The following is a 21252-nucleotide window of genomic DNA, read 5'->3' as shown; positions in this document are numbered from 1 at the left end:
AGTATCAGATTAGTGAATAGAAGTTTAAATTACTAGGAATGTTCAAATTTGAGAATAAATCTGCTCCATTTTTATAGCAATACAAGTCCCCGCAGGACCGGCACATTCCAGCAACCTGGCCTGACTGTGACTTCCTCTGGAGCTGAGAACAAAACAGCAGGATGTGAAGCACCGAATCTTGACTTGCTGGGGAAGGTCACGTCAGTGCCTTTTGGGAGATACTTCAGCCATACGGAAGCCACTAAAGCAAACATCAAAATGTTTGTGGGGCAGCAGCAATAAGGCAATCATTCCCTTTCCTATTTCTTCATAGCATCAGTGTGACAAATCTCTTAGAGTGAAAATAACTCTGAATTGCCCATAGGCTGCCGGGTGAGAAGACAGACAGTGTGGCTTTAGTTTAAGGGCAGATGAACAGGTCAAGGGTGTAGAGGAAATCTTTTTCTTTTTACCAGATGCTGAGTTTCACGCTTAAAAATTTTTTTCTATTCTTACTGACTAGAATTCAGAATGACATAACTTCCCTGGAAACTATTCTAATCATTGTTTTTTTTTTAAACGTTTTTTAAATGTTTTATTTATTTCTGAGAGAGAGAGAGAGAGAGGCAGCGTGGGCAGAGGAGGGTCAGAGAGAGAGGGAGACACAGAATCTGAAGCAGGCTCCAGGCTCTGAGCTGCCAGCACAGAGCCCGACACGGGGCTCGAACCCACAAACCGCGAGATCATGACCTGTGTCGAAGTTGGACGCTCAACCGACTGATCCCCCCAGGTGCCCCACAAATCATTGTTTTTAACAGAATGATTAACACATAGTGTTATATTTGTTTCTGGTGTACGGTATAAAGATTCAACAATTCTACGTACTACCCCGTGCTTATCTACCTCAAAACTGTGGCTTATTGCAAAATCTTAAAAGCAACTTTGACTCTCGCCCACTTATATTCATATGGGAAGCACTGATTAGGAGTCTAAACTGTGTAAGATGTTGCACTAGATGCTGTGAGGAATGAAGACATAAAGGAAATAATCCTTGCCATTAAAGGGTCACAATTCAATGACTTTCAAGTTTCAAAGTTAAAAAGAAAATATTCTAAAAATGAACCCTGAATTGTGAACTATTGTGATCACCTCTGTACACCTGTGCTTCTTCCTCTTTTTTAATTCTGTTAGCAAGTCTTAGCGATGAGAGCTTGAGACAGAGTTTGAAGCTATCCAAAGAGCATGGAGATGAGAGAAACAGATTTTCCTTTGAAGCTTAGAGTTCAAATGCAGCACATGGTCTGTCATAACACAGATTTGCAAAGATACATGAGGCAGGCATGCTGCTCACAGGTCAAGATTACCTGGATATGTTTTAGACTGTATTAGCCTTTTTGAAGCAAAAATAGATCCTTATTGGGAAGCCTAAATAAGGGCAGTCTCAAAGGCAAACTGTCAGTGTCCCAAACATTCTAGGAGAAAAGAAATTTTAGGAAATAGTAATAATGAAACTAGTTAAATCTTAAGCTTTTACTATTTTCCAAGTACTCCACAAAGTGTGGTCATGCTCATTCCCTCATTTATTATCCCTAACAATGAATATTTGAGTTAAATGAAACTTTGCATATTTTACTCAAGGCAGGTAAGTGGTAGGGCTGGGACTCATTCCACCATTATCTCCTCCCTTTCTCCCTGAATCTGGTGGTGCTTGGAATCACATCTGTGTGGCAAGTGAAAGTATCGATATGTTCTCTTTGCCTTTTTTAATTCCATTCAGGAAGTATCCAAATCACATGTAGGGTTTTCCTACCTGAAAGTTAAGGGCTAGTAATATGGACTTTGTTTCTTGTGGAGGGTTTTTTTTTTCTTTCTTTTCTCCCCCCTAAGGAAACCAAAGTGATTGCTTTGTTCCTCAGATAGGTTAATATTTTATGAAGATTTTTATTTGTTTGTTTTGTTGGTTGATTTTTGTGTCTTTCTTTCTTTCTTTCTTTCTTTCTTTCTTTCTTTCTTTCTTTCTTTCTTTCTTTCCTTCCTTCCTTCCTTCCTTCCTTCCTTCCTTCTTTCTTTTTTTGGTTGCAAGTATTATTTATTCAGGGTTTGTTTTGTTTTTCCTTTAACTTCATATATATGTAGTAAGGTGAAATGTCTCTCAGAATCCCAGGAAAGGGTCTGTAGATGAGTTGTTGGATTACTTTTATCTGAAAGCCACTCAAAATCAGAATTGCCATTTCCATAATGCTCCTTCACTTGTACATGGCCACTGACATCTCATTCTTTGTGTATTGTCTTGTTCTCTCTTTTTGCAAACCATCTTTCTCAACTTTTCAATGTACTTAGCCACAACCCCATTATATTTTCAAGTGTCAGAGGTAACCATTGTCAGATAGTAAGCAGTTTTTTTTTTATATCTCAATTTTAAGTTCTCAAGAGAAAAAGATCTGAATTATTCACCTCTAAATTTCATTTCTCCTTACTTCATTCAAAGTAGCCAAGGTGTGGAATCATGTGGTAGAATCACTGATAGCAGTCATGAGGGTGAGGCTGTTGCTCAGAAAAGGAAGAGTATGTTTTTGGAAGACATGCCAAAAGGTTTGCCATTATTCTATGGAAAGGGGTTATAATGATCATACAGATTTTAAATATTTTTAGCTACTATAACATTGATTCATGCTAAATTAATCAACTAAAACTGCTATCTATCAGAGTTCATGGCCATTCAGACAGATACCCTGCCTCTAGGCCCTGAAACCTCTGCACATTATCAAAAGTGGCCCTTTGGACTTTCAAAATAACAATCCAGACCCAGCCTGAATTTCCTTAGCTTATCTGTATACAGTACATAGTATTACTAAATACACTAAGAATATGGAACTCGAAAGGTCCTCCTGATAATTTTGTAAGTTTGATCTTCCAGGCAATCTATGATCAAATAAAGCATTCTTTGGCAAAGGATATTAATAGCTGGTAAGATATTCTTAAAATACATATACACATATTTCCAAATACCTAGTTTCAATGAAACATATATGTAATAATATATCTTTTGCCTTTAGATACTTAGGAAAAATCAGAAGAACAGCTCTCTCAGATTTACCTCAGATTTACATGCAGAGAAGCATTCCAGAATCTTTTTATAAAATAAATTCCACTAACTGTAAAATTAAGTCAATACTATTGCCTGATGGATTTTAATGTTAAAATCAAGCACTGATCTATGAATGTGTGTAGACATATACACATATATGTATTATGCATTATTATGTAAGAAAAGGAATGATATTTCTATCAAAAACTTTCCCTTAACTAGTGCACAAGTGGACCTGGGAAAAAGAAAGGCAAGGGCAGGTCATTGAGTTTAGCATGCATTAATTAGTGATGTATGTAAATGACAGCTAATGTACTCCATACAATAGCCTTCTCAAGCATAGTTTTGTTGGCATAAAGAACAGGAAGAATAACAGCAAAAGAAAAAACATCTACAATTGATTCATAAGCCCTCAATATGATCACTTCCCCCTTTTCTTTCTTATGCTAAGTAACTCTATGTTAATGGAAAGTTGATTCAAATTCATGGGTTAAAAATATACCTTGTATTAATACCCAAAGGGTATGTAGCTGGTATTTGTGAGTGATGAGTCAAAAAGGAAAATATTTATAAATTAAACTAAAACTGCCGTATCAAATCAAATTAGCTAAATACATGAAGTTGCACTGATAAATGTAATGCATATGAGAAAATGAATCTGTATTATTAACTTCACTTCTGACATCACTGTTTTAAACTCATCTTTACATAGAGTGTTCAAAAAAATCAATCTTAGATTTACAATTGATAGGGAAATTAAAATAATATTAAAACTATATCATACACATATAAACTACTTATTTCACCAGTAAGTGTGGATTATTTTTACCATGTTTAATTAGCTTTTTTCACATTGTAATGTTAGTTTAAATGGGAAATGGTTTCTCTAAAGAATTATGAATAAATTCATTTACATTTGATAAATATCATTAATTGTTCTAAAACACTTAAATATTAATAAATTTGAAGACTTTAGAGGATCACCACCTGTAGAATATAATTTTAAATTACTAGCAATCAATAAAAGGCAACTGACTGGTATTTTTTCATGCTTGTATTAATTTCAGACTTTACCTTTGGTGCTTTTTTTTTTTTTAATGTCCTTAAGTCATCAAATTATCATCCTAAAATGACATCTATAAAAATTGCATAATAAAAAAATAAAAATATCATATTTAAATCGCTTAAATTATTGTAAAAGTTCAGAAATATCAGATTTTTTTGGACACCTCTTTCTTACCTGCTTGTGAGCATGATCATATGAGTTAATGTGATTGTCAAACTCTTGATGCTTATAGTACTGCTTGTCACAGAGTTCACAGTAAAAATTGGCCTTCAGATCTTCCAAAGCTTTTGCTATGGTGTTCTCCTTTTCAGCATAATCCTAAAAATTAAAATTGCAAGGAAGACAGCAATTAGTTCTTCCCTAAATTGACTTTGTTCTGACAGTTGTCAATTTTAGCATAATAATTAGAGTTAGAAACAGAATATAACAAAGAAAAATAAAGCAAATTCCAGCAAACTAAGTCAGAAGAAATTATGAGCTGAAGAGAATAAAAGATTAACACAAGAAGCCAAGATAAATGGTGGGAAGAACAGCAAAAACATGCAGAAGCAAACCAGAAAAAGAAATAGAAGCCCTTGTTTGAACAAGTTCCTGTGCTGTGTTGGCAAAGAAGAAACCAAAATCATAGTATGTTGATTCCACCGCTGACTTCTGGCAAGGCTTAGTTAATATAAAACTTGTAAATTCTGAACATCTAAAATGTGTCCTGCATGAAGAAGTCCACATTGGTGCACAAATATTCAAGTTTGGTATTTTCATTTGCTCGTTTCTTTAAATATCTATATAGTAACATATTCATCCCAAGTAGATTTCATTTGAATAATGTTTTCATCTTGACCCATATCATTTTAAGTTGAACTTTCGAAAATTCTCTAGTCTTTAGAAAATATGATTCTTTTCTGCAAGTTATTTGCCTAAACTGAAAAGGATTAAACTGTATAAGCAGATTGCTTTCATCATGCTCACAGTAAATAAAGATGGCTATATAATCAAGCCCCTGAAAAAATGCAAAAATGTAGTCAGTTATCATTAGCTTTCATTTACGAAGCATAAAATAGCAAAATGTTTGTGGCTTTTAGGTTTTCTTAACTCTAAATTTACTTGCTGTTTCACGGTCCCTTAAATGTCAATGTTGTTAGACATAAATAAATTTTACATGTTGAAACATTGTTCAAGTCTTTTGCTGAAGTGCTGCTATGAAAATCTAAACTTCAGTCCTTGCCAGAGAATATATTATGTTCCTAACTTAAAGATTCTCTCATACTCAACTCCTTTACAATTCAAATTGACTACATATTCAGGCTTTTTATGTGCTACTGTAAGAAACTAACTGTCTCCGGCACTGTGATATGGAGATGAAATGACATAGCCCTCTCTATGTCAATGGCAATTGTCCTCTCTCTAAATACACCAGCTAGAAAGGACTCACAGTTTGAATGTTTAAATTGTTTCTACAAAGTGATTTACTAATTGTAATTATGTAAAAATGACTAATACTTTTCTTACTTTATTGCACTATGTGCACATATTGCATACCAAAATTCACCATGTTTGTATATATACCTTCTGATATATATTATAGTAACTAATAAATATATTTGCCACAGTCTATAAATACAAAACTCAGTTTCTCACTGTAAAGACAAGATCCATTGTTCTATTCGTTTTATCAACTGCACAGAGGTGGTAAATTGCAAAATCATTCAAATTGTTTATTTGTGATTTATCAATTAAATAATTAATTTACCATTTCTCATCAGGTTTGTGAAATATTTCCTATGATTCTTTTTTATTACTTAAGATATGTTTTTTGAAAAAACGGCTGGTTTAAAAAGATGAAAATGAGTCGTATATAACTAAACTTGTTACTGAAAATTTACAAAATCTTAAAAATAATACATTATGGATTAGCCAATTTAAATGAAACAAAAATTAAGTACTATGATTTCATGGCTAAAGTGTGTGAAACAGAGATAAAATTCCAATCAATATGAGTTATATTATAATGGCAATAGTTTTTGGCTCAAAGCTGAATTAGCCTCCAAAATAATACTCTTGAACAGCAATTTCTTTGCAAACTAGTTGATTCTTCCCATTAATTATAATTACAGTGAAGCTACTTCCTCACTCAAAATATTTCATTATTTCTTATTATTGTGTAGGGTTATTTTGTTCTTCCTAAGATTGATATTCCCTCAGAGAGGCAATAATTGTTTCTTACTTATTCTTTCCACAAAAATCAGAATTTTTGTGTAAAGCAAACTGAAATTCTCAGGTAAATTGCATTCTTCCAAAACACTAGCCTTCGCTGAAGTTTGAAGAGATAAACAAATCTAAAAACAATAGCTAGCATTTACTCAGTGCTTGTTTAGGATCAATCACTGATTAAGAGTGTGCATGTATTAGCTCACTTAATCCTGATTAAAGTTATAGAGATGTGTATTTTAGACATGTTCTCATTTTATGCTGAAGGTACCACAAAGCACAGGAAAGTGAAATAATTACCTCATGGATATATAGTGAATAAATGTGAAGCCCATACTTGAACCCAAATAATCTGGTTCATAGAATGTCATTATGTTCAAACTTTTGAGCACATTAAAAAAAGGAGAAATAGTACAATAACCCTCATACACCTATCAACTGACTTCAATTATCAACTCAATTACGAGTAGCTATCCTATCTCATACTCTTTCCTCTGCCCCAGATAATTTTTAAGGAAATTCCCAAGTTCATATAATATTACCTGCAAATGTTTCAAAATGTATTTTTAAAACAGGACTTTTTAGACATATCATCACAAAATGAATAGTAGGCATAAAGAAACAAACACAAACAATGAGGAAACCACAATCTTTCCTTACTATCATCAAACACACAGTGTGTTCAAACAACTACAATCATCTAATAGTTTTAACTAGTTTGTTCAAAAACAGATTTCAAGTAAAACACATACATTCCCATGATCTGATATATTTTCTAATCTCTTCTATCATAAGTCTTTCCTCTCTCTGTTTTTTTTAATTGTTACAATTTATTTCTTTGAAAACTTTAAATCATATTTCACATTTTAAAATATCTTGAGAACTATAGAAATATTACAAGAATATGATAATAAATTCTTACATGGTTTTCATTAAATAAAATCATCACTAATATTTTGACATATGTTGGTTCTATCATCTATCTCTCTATCTATCTATCATCTATCTTCCTCTAAGACATTAAAAGAAATACAGCAAAGCAGAATGGGGCACCTCAGTAGCTCAGCTGGTTAAATGGCTGCCTCTTGATTCTGGCTCAGGTCATGATATTATAGTTTGTGGGTTCAAGCCCCACATCGGACTCTCTGCTGTCAGCACAGAGCCCACTTTGGATCATCTGTCCCGCTCTTGCTCTGCTTCTTCCCCTAGTGAGCCCTCTCTTTCTGTCTTTCTCTGTCTCCCTCTCTCAAAAAGAAATAAATATTTTAAAACTAAGAATTATAGTAAAGCTGAAGCTAAGGTTGCAACAGATTGCACAGTTAGAAACATTTTTGTGTTAGAACTTTCCATTTGAAATGAGCTCCAGTAGAGTCAGGGCCGTGTTCTAGAAAATGTTAGTGAATAGAAGAATCGGTTATTGTATGAGTGCCATAAGGGAAAGGAATCATATGTATTGTCATTGATTATACATTTTTTCCAAATGTACATACACAAAATCAGCCCTCATTAGGTTACATGCCTCAATGCCCCATAACCGTCTCCTTCATTGTGGGTGGTACTGACAGAGACATTGACTGAGATTATAAAGCACAGTGACACATATTCTACACAGCCATCCACTGCAGAAGGTATGAAACACATCTGACTGAGATGAAAAATGAACACAGCTCTTCATATAACCTCAAACTCAAATTTTCTCCTTCCATCTGACAAACCCATTCTATTATAACTATGTAGGCAACTTCTGTAATGTCCCACTAAATGTGATGGAAGAGTGAAGAAAGGATAAGTTTTATGTAGCTAGTCAGGTCAGCCAAATCCATTGCATTTTATTAATTTCAATTTAATTTAATATAATTTTTAATGTTTATTTTTGAGAGAGAGAGAAAGACAGAACATGAGTGGAGGAGGGGCAGAGAGCAAAGAAGACACAAAATCTGAATCAGGCTCCAGGCTCTGAGTTGTCAGCACAGAGCCTGACGTGGAGCTTGGTCCCAGGAATCATGAGATCATGACCTGAGCCAAAGTTGGAAGCTTAACTGACTGAGCCACCCAGGAATCCCAACATTTTTGATCTATCTAAAAACAGTAAAGATTAAATCCTTAACTTAAGTGGCATATAATTCCAAAGTTATAAAGTCAAGAATCTTTTAATATGCACCATTAGCAATTACACGGTGCAATACTTTTTACAGATCAGCAAATTGAAACATAGAAGTTAATGGTTTGTCCACAGTCCCAGGGCTACTCCATCCCACCATATATTTAAAAATGAATAGTACCAAAGTGGGACTTCGAAAGGAGAAAAGTTTGTTTTCCAAGACGACACATTTCGTAGTGGCTTCAGAATAACATATGGTATCAAATAATATTCAGCTTCCCTTAAAAAAGCATCCATAATTTGGTGTACTAGAGTAGCCTTCCCTGAGGAATGTGAGGTTCATGAGGGAAGGGATTTGTGTCTGTTTTTTTTACTTCTCTATCTCCAGAACTTTTAACAGGGCCCAGCATTGGCTGATATTCAACATATATATAGGCACTTTTGCACACGTATAAAAAAGCAAACAAAACAAAACCTAGCAGCACTAGATCTGCAATATTATTAAAATAATTGTGCTCATGCTTGGGTTTGTGATATCCAGTTATTTACAGTTATTTGGGGGAATGCCGGTAGAACTAATACCAAGTTATGTTGTATATAAATTATCATTGCTAATAGTAGTTGTTATCATATATTACATCTTAATATTTCTGTTAGGAATACTCCTTTTAAAGAAACTAAAATTACAAAGATATAAATACATTTGGCACAGTTAATCCATAATTATTTTCAAATCTACAAAGGAACATTTGTATGTAATTTACACAAAATACTTAGGAAACACACACAAACACACACACACTCTCTCTACTATTGCTTCATCAAGAATAAAAGCATCCTTGTGATTTATATCCAGGATAAATTTTACTGTAAGTTCTTTTAAAAGAGGAAGCAAAAACAATTCTTTGTTAAATTTTGATTGTAATGAAAAAGTTAATCAAAGAGATGGCAAAACTATTCTTTCCTAGAAGAATATCCAGACAGAAGACATTTCATTTGGAAATCCATAGTCCACAATCTATATTTCCTATAAAATAGTGTACATCTTCTAAGCCATGTCTCTTGTTCTAGTCATCACTTAAATGACTGGGTCTGAGATGGTCCAGCAGCTTCACCAAGTACTACCTTGACTACATTTTGCCTTAGCCTATGTTGAGACATCTTCCTTTCCTGTCCAGGGGCTCCTCTGACACATGAGGTGGAAGTTTGCAGGATCTCACTCAGTACTAAAAAATGCAAAATCCAAGAGTACTGAGGAACTAATACAATATAGACCCATTCTTGACCATTGTGGAGGGTAAGAACTCCAGGATAAATTATATCCTCTTTTATCTATCGGGCAGTCATTTCTGAGATTCATTTCTTTTTTTTCTTTTTTCTTTTTTAATGTTTTATTTATTTCTAGGAGAGAGAGAGACACAGCGTGAGCAGGGGAGGGTCAGAGAGAGAGGGAGTCACAGACTCTGAAACAGGCTACAGGCTCTGGGCTGGCAGTCAGAACAGAGCCCGACGCGGGGCTCAAACCCACGAACCGCCAGATCATGACCTAAGCGAAAGTCGGACGCTTAACCGACTAAGCCACTCAGGCGCCCCACTGAGATTCATTTCTATGATTCCACAGAAGGTCCCAGTAAGAAGGAGTGCCAGTACCTGTAATAGTACTTGTAAGGCAAACAGTATAGCTTCGTTTTCCTTACTTACTTGTTTTATTTTGCTGAAACTTCATTTCTGCCTCCTGAAATAATTTCCCTAAGAATTATCTGCACTGAAGCCTTCGTGATCTGCTAGACTTTCAAGAAGAAAGTGAAGCTAAGATTGTAAGTTTTGTTTTAGTGTTTCCTCTGAATGTCTTGCTAACAAACTACATTTCTCAAAATAATTTAAGATGATATCATTCTTTAGTTCAAAACTCTCTACTAGTCCCCCATCATTATTAGAATAAATATTCTTACAATGACCTACATACAATTCCTAGTCTACCTGGTTCCTGGCTTATATCTCTGCTATCATCTTCTAGCATTCTCTTTCTCACTATGCCTTAGCCCACCCTTAATGTTTCTAAAACTTTCTCAACCATACACCCACTTTCATACTTAAACTGGGTATTTATTCTCCATGGAATATTTTCACATCAAATGTTTGTATGAAACACTCATTAATTTCCAGTCGCTCTCTGCTAAAATGCTATTTCCTTGATGATGGATTCCTTTGTCATATTTCTAGAAGAAAAACATTTTTTATTCTCTGTCTTCTTTCCCTTTTTGTAATTATATACATTGGAGGTGCACAGCTTTATGATTTAATATCTGTACACAGTACAGAGTGATCACCACAAGTCCAGTTACTATCTATTCTCATACAGTTGACCTCCTTCACTCCAACCCCTTCTCCTCTGGTTACTATTAGTCTGTTATCTATATCTGTGAATTTTATGAATTTGTATTTGTTTTAGTTTATTTTGTTCATTTAACTTAGATTCCACATGAGTTAAATCATATAGTATTTGTCTGTCTCCATCTGACTTAATTCACTTAGCATAGTACTTTCAAGGTCCATCCATGTTGTCACTAATAGTATGGCTGCCTCAATAAATATAAAAGAGTAGAGATCATACCATGCACAGTGTCAGATCATAATGCTTTGAAACTTGAAATCAATTACAGGAAGAAGTCTGGAAAACCTCCAAAAACATGGAGGTTAAAGAACACCCTACTAAAGAATGAATGGGCCAATCAGGCAATTAGAGATGAAATTTAAAAATATATGGAAACAAATGAAAATGAAAACACAACAATTCAAAATCTATGGGATGCGGTAAAGGCAGTCCTAAGAGGAAAGTACATTGCTCTCCAGGCCTATTTCAAGAGATTAGAAAAAGAGCAAGTCCAAAATCTGACAGCTCACCTAAAGGAACTAGAGGCAGAGCAACAAGAATGCCCTAAACCCGGCCCTCACCANCGAGATCATGACCTAAGCGAAAGTTGGACGCCCAACCGACTAAGCCACCCAGGCGCCCCAACCACTAAACAACTGTTAAAAAGAAGTGTAATCTACACTCTAAGAGAGGTGATAAAGTTGCATCATAAATTGTTCAGTTAGAACAAGAAAAAGTAGAAACAATTAGAAGGAGAAACAAATAACAAATTCAACAAATTGAAGTAATTACAAAAATGGTAATTATTACCACTATATCAACAAGTGCTTTTAATGTGAATGGTCTAAGTTCAGCATTTAANTATTTTACCTACCAGAAGCCCACTTTTAATATATACCCTCAGGTTAAAAGCAGAGAATGGAAGTCAGTAAAAATTAGATTTTGAATGGTTACTACAGAAGCAAAAGAAGCTTGCTTATGCTAGAAACTCTGGAAACTAGTGCAGAACACAAACCTCAGAGCTTCTGTAGCCATGAAGGAAGGAAGCTATACCTTATACCATTTATCCAATAAATCCCCTTAAGCATTTGCTGATAGTAGTTTCCAGAGGGCATTTACATTTGGGACTTTGGGGCTTCTCATGTTCAAGACTGGAGTGGTCTCTGGTGCCTGGTAAAAGTCCTCAGGAAAAGAATGCAGGTACTAGCAGTCAGAAGCCAGGACCGTGTGTATGAAAATGATAACTGTTGATGGGTTATGGATGGGGCACGAAGAACATATATATGTACTTTCACTACTTGATATTACATTATATGTTCTAATCTCACCTCTATAAGTTCTATGAAGTCAGGATCTTTAACGGCTTTGTTCATTGCCATATCCCCAATGCCTAAAGGAGTAACTAGAACAAACAAGTGTTTAAAAAATATTTGTTCTATAAATGAATGATAAAAATGTAACCAAATTTTTGGAGGCTTTACATATCATTTATTGTTTCCAATCTTGAACCATGTTTTGGTGGTATGCACTATTTAGTTGGATGGAAAAACATTTGAAGGACCCCAAATGCACATTTTTTTTATTCTACTGAGATTTAGAGGCTTAATACTCACAATCCTTGCTAATTATCTGTGCTAAATTTAATGCATTTCATAGAGTAATATTCTAAAGAATGATTTTAAATTTTTAAATATTTTAATATAAGTCAACACTGTCAATTCTACATGAAGTTATGGTTTAGTTTGGAATGGGAAGAAGAAATTATGTAAAAAAAAAAAAAAGAAGAAGAAATAATGTACCCAGAGATACAAACAGAACAAATATCTGCCCATTTTGAGCAGCAAAAACCATGTTCATCATTAAGTGTAAAACATAAATCTATTCATAGAATTAAAATTAAAAAATAACAAAAATGAAAAAAATCCACAAATCCATTCATCCAGCAATAATTTATGGAGTGACTGTGGGTATTATGTATACTCAGAAAAACTAATATGTAGAAAATAAGCTCTTTTCTATTAAAACTGTTATGTTGGAGATGCAAAAGAAAGATAATTTTTGTTCATTATGGTATATATGTGTTATAATAATTTAGATCCCTAAAGAAGACGATGATGGCACACAATGGTGAACAAAATGGTTCCAGTTGAGGGAGTCAGTGCTGTCTTTCAAAAATGCTTAATTCATTCACACTCAATAAGTGTCACCATGTAAAAGAAAGGAGCAGTGGATTTTATACCCCAGGAAAATTAATTATATATAAAGCCATGTAATATTACACTTTTGTGAAAAATTATAAACCATGTGGTATAGCTAGAGAATTTGGTGTATGCTGTGGAGTAGAGTGAGGGACTGTCATTGGTGGCAATTACAGAAAGGTAAGGCCAAGGTCAGATTATGAAGATGTCTCTATGTATCCTAAGGATTCTGAATGTTTATAAAAGCTGAGGGGGGAGGCTCCCTGGGTGGCTCAGTCAATTACCTGACCAACTCTTGGTTTTGACTCAGGTCATGGTCTCATGGTTCCTGAGAATTAAGCCCTGTGTTGGGCTTTGTGCTGACAGCATAGAGTCTGCTTGGAATTATCTCCCTCTGCGTATCCCTTGTGTGTGATCTCTCTCTCTCTCTCTCTCAAAAATAAATAATTTTTTAATTTTAATTTAAATTTTTAAATGAGGAGGGGCAGAGAGAGAGAGAGAGACAGACAGAATCTGAAGCAGGCTCTGGGCCTGATGCAGGGCTCAAACCAACAAACTGTGAGGTAGAGAATGAAATAGGGATGGGACTAAGATGAAGCAAAGAGACTAGTTAGGATGATATTTTCCAGGTAAAATAAGTAAAATCCTTAATAAAAAAGTGTAGCAACCAGTGCACAGGTAATATCGCATGGAAGATTTGAAATGGTGCCACAGAAGATTGTGAATGACAAGATGAAGGATACAAAGGAGAGCATTTCCAGTTGAGTAATGAGGGCAGAGGCCAACTTATTCCACAATGCTGAGTGGCTGGGAGGTAAAAAGATGCATATTCTGAGTATCTTTCTTTCAAAGTCAAAGATATTAGCTACTCATTTCCATGGTCCCTCTTCTGTTGAATATGTAGAAGTGTTCTTGAGCTTTTTAAGAAGATAAATTTTCTAGAGCATAGATGTAAGTTATTTAATTTTTCTGACTGTGATTCAGATTTAATTTCATTCAATTATAATGTCTTAAACAATAGTTCTTATTTTTTGTCTTTACTGTTAGATATTATAAACATAACATAATACAATAAATTAAAGTTTATAACTACTATTTTATTATTACATAAAACAAAATTTATAAAACATAATAAACATTTTAAAAGTCAAAAGACCCTGAAGCTTGTTATACCTATTCAGTAAAGTATTTTTCCTCAGAAGGAGTTAGTCCCTTGTTGGAGGCCGGCTCTGGCAGGTCCAGGGGTCCCTGAAGGATGGACGGTGTTGGCGAGGGAGGGAGTGAGAGTGCCCCGAGATCGTTTCTGATCACCAGGCAGGCATCTCCGTCCTGTCGGTTTTGGTGTCTTTATTTATAGGTCAAATGTTAACATGGCATCAGAAAATGGAATTTTTACAATGGATAGTTCTCTGTGATAAGATGTTTTTGGAAAATGTACAGAAACAGGTTTTATAGAAGTCTTCTTGCAGAAATGCCCCCAAGTATAGTGAGGTTGAGTAACTAAGAAAATAACAGGGTGTTCACATTTTAATAACACTAAGATTAAGTCATAGGTTTGTAGATACTCTCATCCATCCTCATCACAGTTGCCAGAGTAAGGGAAGGTGTTTGTGAAATGTAGGCCTTAGGGAAGGGGACGCTATACACCATCAGTCAGCAAAGGTGTATGTAATAACTTATGTTCTGCTCTTATCTGTTCCTTCTCTCTAAGTTAGGCTCTTTGTCTCTGGGCAAGACTTGATTTTCCAGCTGTATTTATTGCATTGGAGAGCCAACCATACCTTTAAAGAGTTTAGGTCATTTCCAATGCATAGAATGCCTCTTCGAGTGCATTTACCTTTATGTCTAGTTTTATGATTTCTTGAATAGGTAGGGCATGAGAGACATTTTTGGTTAGTAGATTTACATGTTGAGTTGTACGAACATCTTGTACTAACGCAACGGTAGAAACATAATTGTACATGTAAAGGTTAATCTTTAATGAGTAAGGGTCATTAGCCTGTTCATAGCTCAAGGGAAAGTATGGAGGGAAACAGGACCTTCTGGAGACACAACGTCTGTCCCCATAATTGAAATAAGAAGTTCCCACAATAAGTTCCTTCACAAGGTGCAATCATCATAGCAGGGCCAGAATAAGGGGACAAGTCACTCCCGATATTGATAAACAAGGTAACTTAGGTGTCGGTGCTCAAGCAGAAATAACGGAGTGGGGGTGGATATCGGTCGTCATCTGATTGGCAAGAGACCGTGCAAACTTACTTTAACCTCACCAGGAGTTTTCTCGACTAGTGGGCTCAGAATGGCTCCCAACAGTCCCTCAAATAACGTAAGCTGGGACAGCTCAAGGACAACTTGGAGGCCAAGATGGTATTATGGATTCTTTTGTGTTAGATAAGAAATTTGCATATTTTCAATGCTGCACTGTAGGAATATCTAAGAAGTTTTGCATATTTGTTAGCAGATACATTACTCATGCGGAGGAGGGCACCTGGGTGGCTCAGTCTGTTGAGTGTCTGACTTCAGCTCAGGTCATGATCTCACTGTTCCCAAGTTTGAGCCTCGTGTTGGACTCTGTCCTAACAGCTCAGAGCCTGGATCCTGCTTCAGATTCTGTGTCTCCCTTCTCTCTGTCCCTCCCTAGCTCTTGTTCTGTTCTTCTATCTCTCAAAAATAAATAGAAACATTAAAAAAGAGAAGATACGTTACTCAAAAAGGTGACCACAGAAAAAGAGGAGGTAAGAGAATCCGAGAGAGAAAGAATAATACAGATTTAAAAAAAAGGGAAAAGATGAGAGGGATTCTTAATATTAGACTAGTTCTACTACATCCTAAAATCATACATTCTTTTGTTTTCTTTCCTTTTTTAAAAAATTTCCTGGCTACATAATGAAACTGTCTTGCTGAGAACAAAATAAAGTAAAATAATAGTCCTCAAAACTTTTAGCTTTATGCATTTTTAGAAAATATTTTCTGAAAAAGCAATCATGACATTGTAGATGTCACATCATAGGGCCTCCACAGATGCCTTGCAAAACTCATAATGCAACCATGGCTTCCAGAATAAGAGGAACAATATATGGAAACCTGCTGTCCCTCCCATTAGTGCCAGCAGGATCTGCCCCTGTGGTTAATTCTGCTTTGTCTTGAACTCCAAATGGGAGTGATAGTCTGTGCACTTGATACATTGTTAGCACAGCAGGGAAAGCCCATTTGGAAATAATCATATGTTTCAGGTATCCAAAGAAAAAGGATATTTTGCAAAGAGAAGCATTTTAACTTGAAAAACTTCAAACTAAAATTTGGGTGGAGAAGACATATGAGGAAAGGAATGACATTAACATTTATTGATCACTGCAAATGAGCAGCTGGCTCAAATGATCTCCACCCTGGCAATATTTTAATCTTCATGTGAGCATTAGCAGCCCCATTTTACATAAGATGAAAACAGGACTAACGGGTAGGGATAGTCTTGTACCATGCAACGGTGAGTCTGACTTGACTTGCGGTTGCTTTTGCTGAGTTACCTGCTAACCCTTTGTCTATGTCTGACTCTCTTCTCTATCAGGAGGAATCATGTGTGGCCTAAAAGAATTCATACAGCATGGGTGCCTGGGTGGCTCAGTTGGTTAAGCATTTGATCGTTGAGTTTAGCTCAGGAGAGATCTCACAGTTTGAGATTAAGCCCCATGTTGGGCTCTGTGCTAAGTCCCCTCCCAGTCCCACCAACACTTGCTCTCTCTCTCTTTCTCTTAAAATAAATAAACTTTTTAAAAAATTTTTTAAATTTATTTTTGAGAGAGCGAGAGAGAGACAGCATGAGCAGGGAAGTATCAGAGAGAGAGGGAGACAGAATCTGAAACAGGCTCCAGGCTCTGAGCTAGCTGTAAGCACAAGCCCGACGCGGGGCTCAAACCCACGAATCGTGAGATCATGACCCGAGCTGAAGTCGGACCCTTAACCGGCTGAGCCACCCAGGCGCCCCTTAAAATAAATAAACTTAAAAAAAGAATTTATACAGCAAAAAGGAAATGTGAAACAGATTTTAAGAGAAATGAAACATTTAAGAATAAAGTACCTTTTGTCAAAATATCATTTAAAAAAAATTTGAACACATGATAATGAAAACATTGAAACCTGCCTTTTAATTTGAATATATGATCATATATGAATATATGATCAGCCAGCATATTTTAGGAAGATATCATTTTAAATATTACTGTTTATATAAGCCTAACCAAATGCTACAACAAAACCAAACCAAGGTTAAGGTGTAGATCAGTGATTTTTGTTAATTTTTAATTGAAGTATCAATGTTGACATATATATCAATGATGTATTTTTACCTAACAATTGTTACGTTGTTAAAATCCATTAAAAATATAAATGGTAGTGGTATTAATTAGATAATGGAAACAGTATGATATTTAAAAATATTTATAAAATTTAGCTGTAATTAAACAAATCAAAGTGTAGTAAAGAAAATATTTTAAAATATGGAATTAAAATTCTGTTTAGTAAAAGAACTTACTGAGAAGGCACTTTGATAGATTCTCTGGGGTAAAAGCAGAAGTGTCTTCTAACAGCACTCCTTTCCTTTGCATTCCTAAAATGTGCTACAGGTAGGAAAAGTGACAAAATGATTCACCTGAAGAAGGTGAGAGATTTCATACTTCTATGGATCTTGGAAAGAAACATATAGAGATAAATGGGAAAGCAAGCAAATTACACAAAAGATAGGGCAGTAATTCCACCGAAATGATTAGGTGACAGGTTTCAAAGGGAAAATGTAGAGAGAAAAAATCTGTCCAAACGGGAAAACCTCATATTGCATTCTAAGTTGTTCAGTTGCAGCATTATGGAAAAGCTCTTCTCAATTTCCTCTAATCTTTAATACAATTCAGGTAGAGACATGGTCAAGAAGTGATTGTATTTCCAGGGTAAAGGATATGAGTAGATAACTATGATGTATGTTGGAATAGACAGAAGGTCAGAAAAGAGAGCAGTTAGCTGTTGGGCAAAAAGTTAAGAATACTAATTCAGAAGGCAAGAAGCAAAATAAGACATAACATTTTCCTTGAAGACCATGGTTTACGAGATAGTGTGTGTGTGTGTGTGTGTGTGTGTGTGTGTGTGTGTGTGTGTGTTTTGAAGGGGGAATTAGTTGAACTTTCCTGCTATGTAGGAGGGGTCAGTAAAGGTTTTCATGTTTGTTGTTATTGTTGCTTTACTAAAAGAAATAAATCTTCTGTGACAGTAGAAGACTTAGAGGACTAGCAGAATTTGATGCCTTAATTAGAAATGATGTTTCTAATTTTCTAACTTAGAATATCAATTTCAATTTAATTTAAAATGTTAATTTCCTGAGGCTTGCAAACTAAAAGTTTGATTTTAAGCTAATTTATGCAGAGAATAATACAAATAGTTGAATCCTGAGTCTCACTCTTGTCAATTTCTTATGACCTAGCTTAATCCATATATTAGGCAAATAGGTTTAAATAGATTTATGCAGAAAGTACAACCTAATATTATAAAAGCTCAAACCGGAGTCTTATAGCATCTGCACATCTTTTTTATACTGCAGATGAGTATCTGCAGACCCAGATATGAGTTCCTGGGACTCTCAGTCTGGTGAAGGTGTTGGTCAGGATTCCTTACACTCTAATTTTTTTTCTTTGAACAAATAACTCCGGTCAGATAATTTTCTTAAAAGGTTTTTCTTTGTTGACAACTGGGAAAGGATAATTATTCCAAAATGAAAAAAACTTCAAAATTCTCCAACATTCACAAAGTTTTTATTTCTTGAATGTTTTGCTCTGGAATTTTTTATATGTATAGAACATTGTATGTTAGAACAAATATGACTCAATGATCTCATGAATTAATTATCCAGAACATTAAATGCTACTTCATGTTATTTAAAGTATGTATTCAATTCTAGGTACTGTAGTCTTTCTTTTGGTAAGGCGAAAAATTATTCTAGACATGGTAATTTTTGAAACATAAGTCAACCTATTCTTGCTTCTCTGTTCTGCAAAACAGTTATAAGTCAGCCATGATGAGTATACTTTTGATAAAGAAATATAATGATTGTATATATAAATTAATATTTTACTTCAGAAAATACATTTTAAATCAATAATAATATTTTAAATATGGATATATGTAACTTAGCAGAGGGGCTCAGATTTTAAATTATACATGATTCACCAAAAATTAATTTTAAAGTAATGGCATTACTTTAATAAATTACTATGCAGCTATTAAAGTGTGATGTGTATTTATTTATTGGCATGCACAGATGCAGCATGAATTCATTTATTGAGATTATAAACATATATGCATAGGTGCCCATAGCAATTTGTTTATAGCATTTATACTTTTGTGTTATGGCAATTTAAGTTAGATTTACAATTTTCTTTGTCCTTTAAAATACTCCTTAAATTATTCAGCAAACATATATAGTTTAAAATATGAGAACAAGAGTTTGGCTAACAAAATGAGACTAATATAGTATTTCAGTGATTGATTCTCTGAACATTGTAAGGACTGGGGAAAGAAATCATCATGAAACACATAATCTTTAGTCTAAATAGATTCATCACATCACTGCATAAAATTTTATACTCTAGCCCTCTAGTATAGGAAACAAATGATGAAAAAATGCTTACTATATACTCAATTTCTAGGAAATATAATATGCATGCATTTTAAGAACAAACAATAATAGTAAACTGCCTAATCAATATTGAAACTTTTCTATAATGGAGACAATGCTTTTGTTTTACATTTTAAAAAATCCCAGGCTGCTAGTGTTTATGGCTGTATTTTCATAAAGGTGTCTATAAGGGTTTATATTTATGCTAGGACAAACTATTTAAATAAATTTGGCATACACAGAAACAAGATCAAATGTTACAAATTATATTAAGGGGCACCTGGGTGGTTCAGTTGGTTAAGCATCTGATTCTTAATTTCAGCTCAGGTCATGATCTCACAGTTTGTGGGTTCAAGCCCCGTGTTGGGCTCTGCATTGATGGAGCGGAGCCTGCTTGGTATTTTCTATCTCTCTCTCTCTTGGTCTTTGCCCACTTGTGTACGTGTACTCTCTCTCTCTCCCTCTTTCTCAAAATAAATAAACTTTAAAAATGTCACAAATTAATTTAATGAAAATCTGAACTTCTAATGCCTCACATATTCTAGGATGTTGTAATCTGTGATATGGCTTTTCTGAACAAAAAAAATCTATTTCAGAATAGAGAAACTTCCTGGAGATTTCTGTAGAAAAAATGATAATAGTACTAATAATAGGGACTATATAACACTGCATGCCAGGCTCACTTCAGAGCACTTCACATATGAAATATCACGTCATTCTCACAACGGCTTTATGTGGTTGGTCCTGTTATCATTGCCAATTCATAGATGAGGGCACTGGGGCAGAGTTTAAATAACCTACCCAATGTTATACAGAAACTTGCCCAAGGTCATACAGTAACTTGCCCAAAGTTATACATCTGGATTTGAACACAGGCAATCTGGCTCCGATGTTGTGCTAGAATGACAAAAGCTGATGCCAATGAATTAGAATAACAAAAATCACCACCATTCATGATTGCCCAAACTACTGTGCTCTAGAGCTAAAAACAAAATCGTAAGGACCATAATAAGTATTTTTCTGTTTTAAGCTCCTACGTGTTATTTTAGTAGCCCTAACTTCCTGCAGTTGCCTACCATGGAGACTCTCATGTGTGCTCACACATGCTCTTTTTCTCAGCTATCAGGTCCTGCTTCCAGCAATGTCTACTGCCAGGGCTCTTCTGCCCACCAAACTGTATGACCAGCTTTTTCCTGCTCCTTATTCCTCCTGGAATATGTATGCTTCCATGGACCTTGGTGATCATCCTAAGTCTAATAAGTCCAGTCATGAGCAAAGCCACCATACAGGCCTCTGGTGATATGGATGAGAGCAAGTCAGACGTACTACGCACTCAATCAATGTATAAATGCTTTTACATCTTATAAAATATGCTCAGAGAGCCTTCCCATGCAGCCTTTTAAAAAAAATGCAGAGATGACATTCAAAGAAAATTGAGTGCTTAAAAGTAAATACTAAATGAAAAGCACAGAACATAAAATTTTTCCTTAGCCATTTTGTTTTTCTAATTTACAACCTTTTAGAACATTAAGTCTTTCTGTAGAAACTGGCTATCATTCCCCAATGCCCCCATCTTTAGGGGCCAA

General features: G+C 34.9%; 1 protein-coding gene across 1 annotated transcript in view; it reads right to left on the bottom strand.

Annotated features, from left to right (window-relative positions):
* ZNF804A (zinc finger protein 804A) overlaps window positions 1-12192 on the bottom strand; it is a 59368-nt gene extending 47176 nt beyond the window's left edge. The window contains 2 exon segments of the mRNA XM_077747542.1: window positions 4308-4451; window positions 12142-12192. Of these exon segments, the coding sequence (XP_077603668.1) occupies window positions 4308-4451; window positions 12142-12192 (195 nt within the window).
* Window positions 12193-21252: the final 9060 nt, after the last annotated feature.

The sequence above is a fragment of the Crocuta crocuta genome, unplaced genomic scaffold (genome assembly GCF_008692635.1).
Source record: "Crocuta crocuta isolate KB4526 unplaced genomic scaffold, BGI_CrCroc_1.0 scaffold249, whole genome shotgun sequence".
NCBI classification, from domain to species: domain Eukaryota; kingdom Metazoa; phylum Chordata; class Mammalia; order Carnivora; family Hyaenidae; genus Crocuta; species Crocuta crocuta.
The sequence above is the reverse complement of the archived record's forward strand: the minus strand, read 5'-3'. Positions and strand labels throughout refer to the sequence as shown.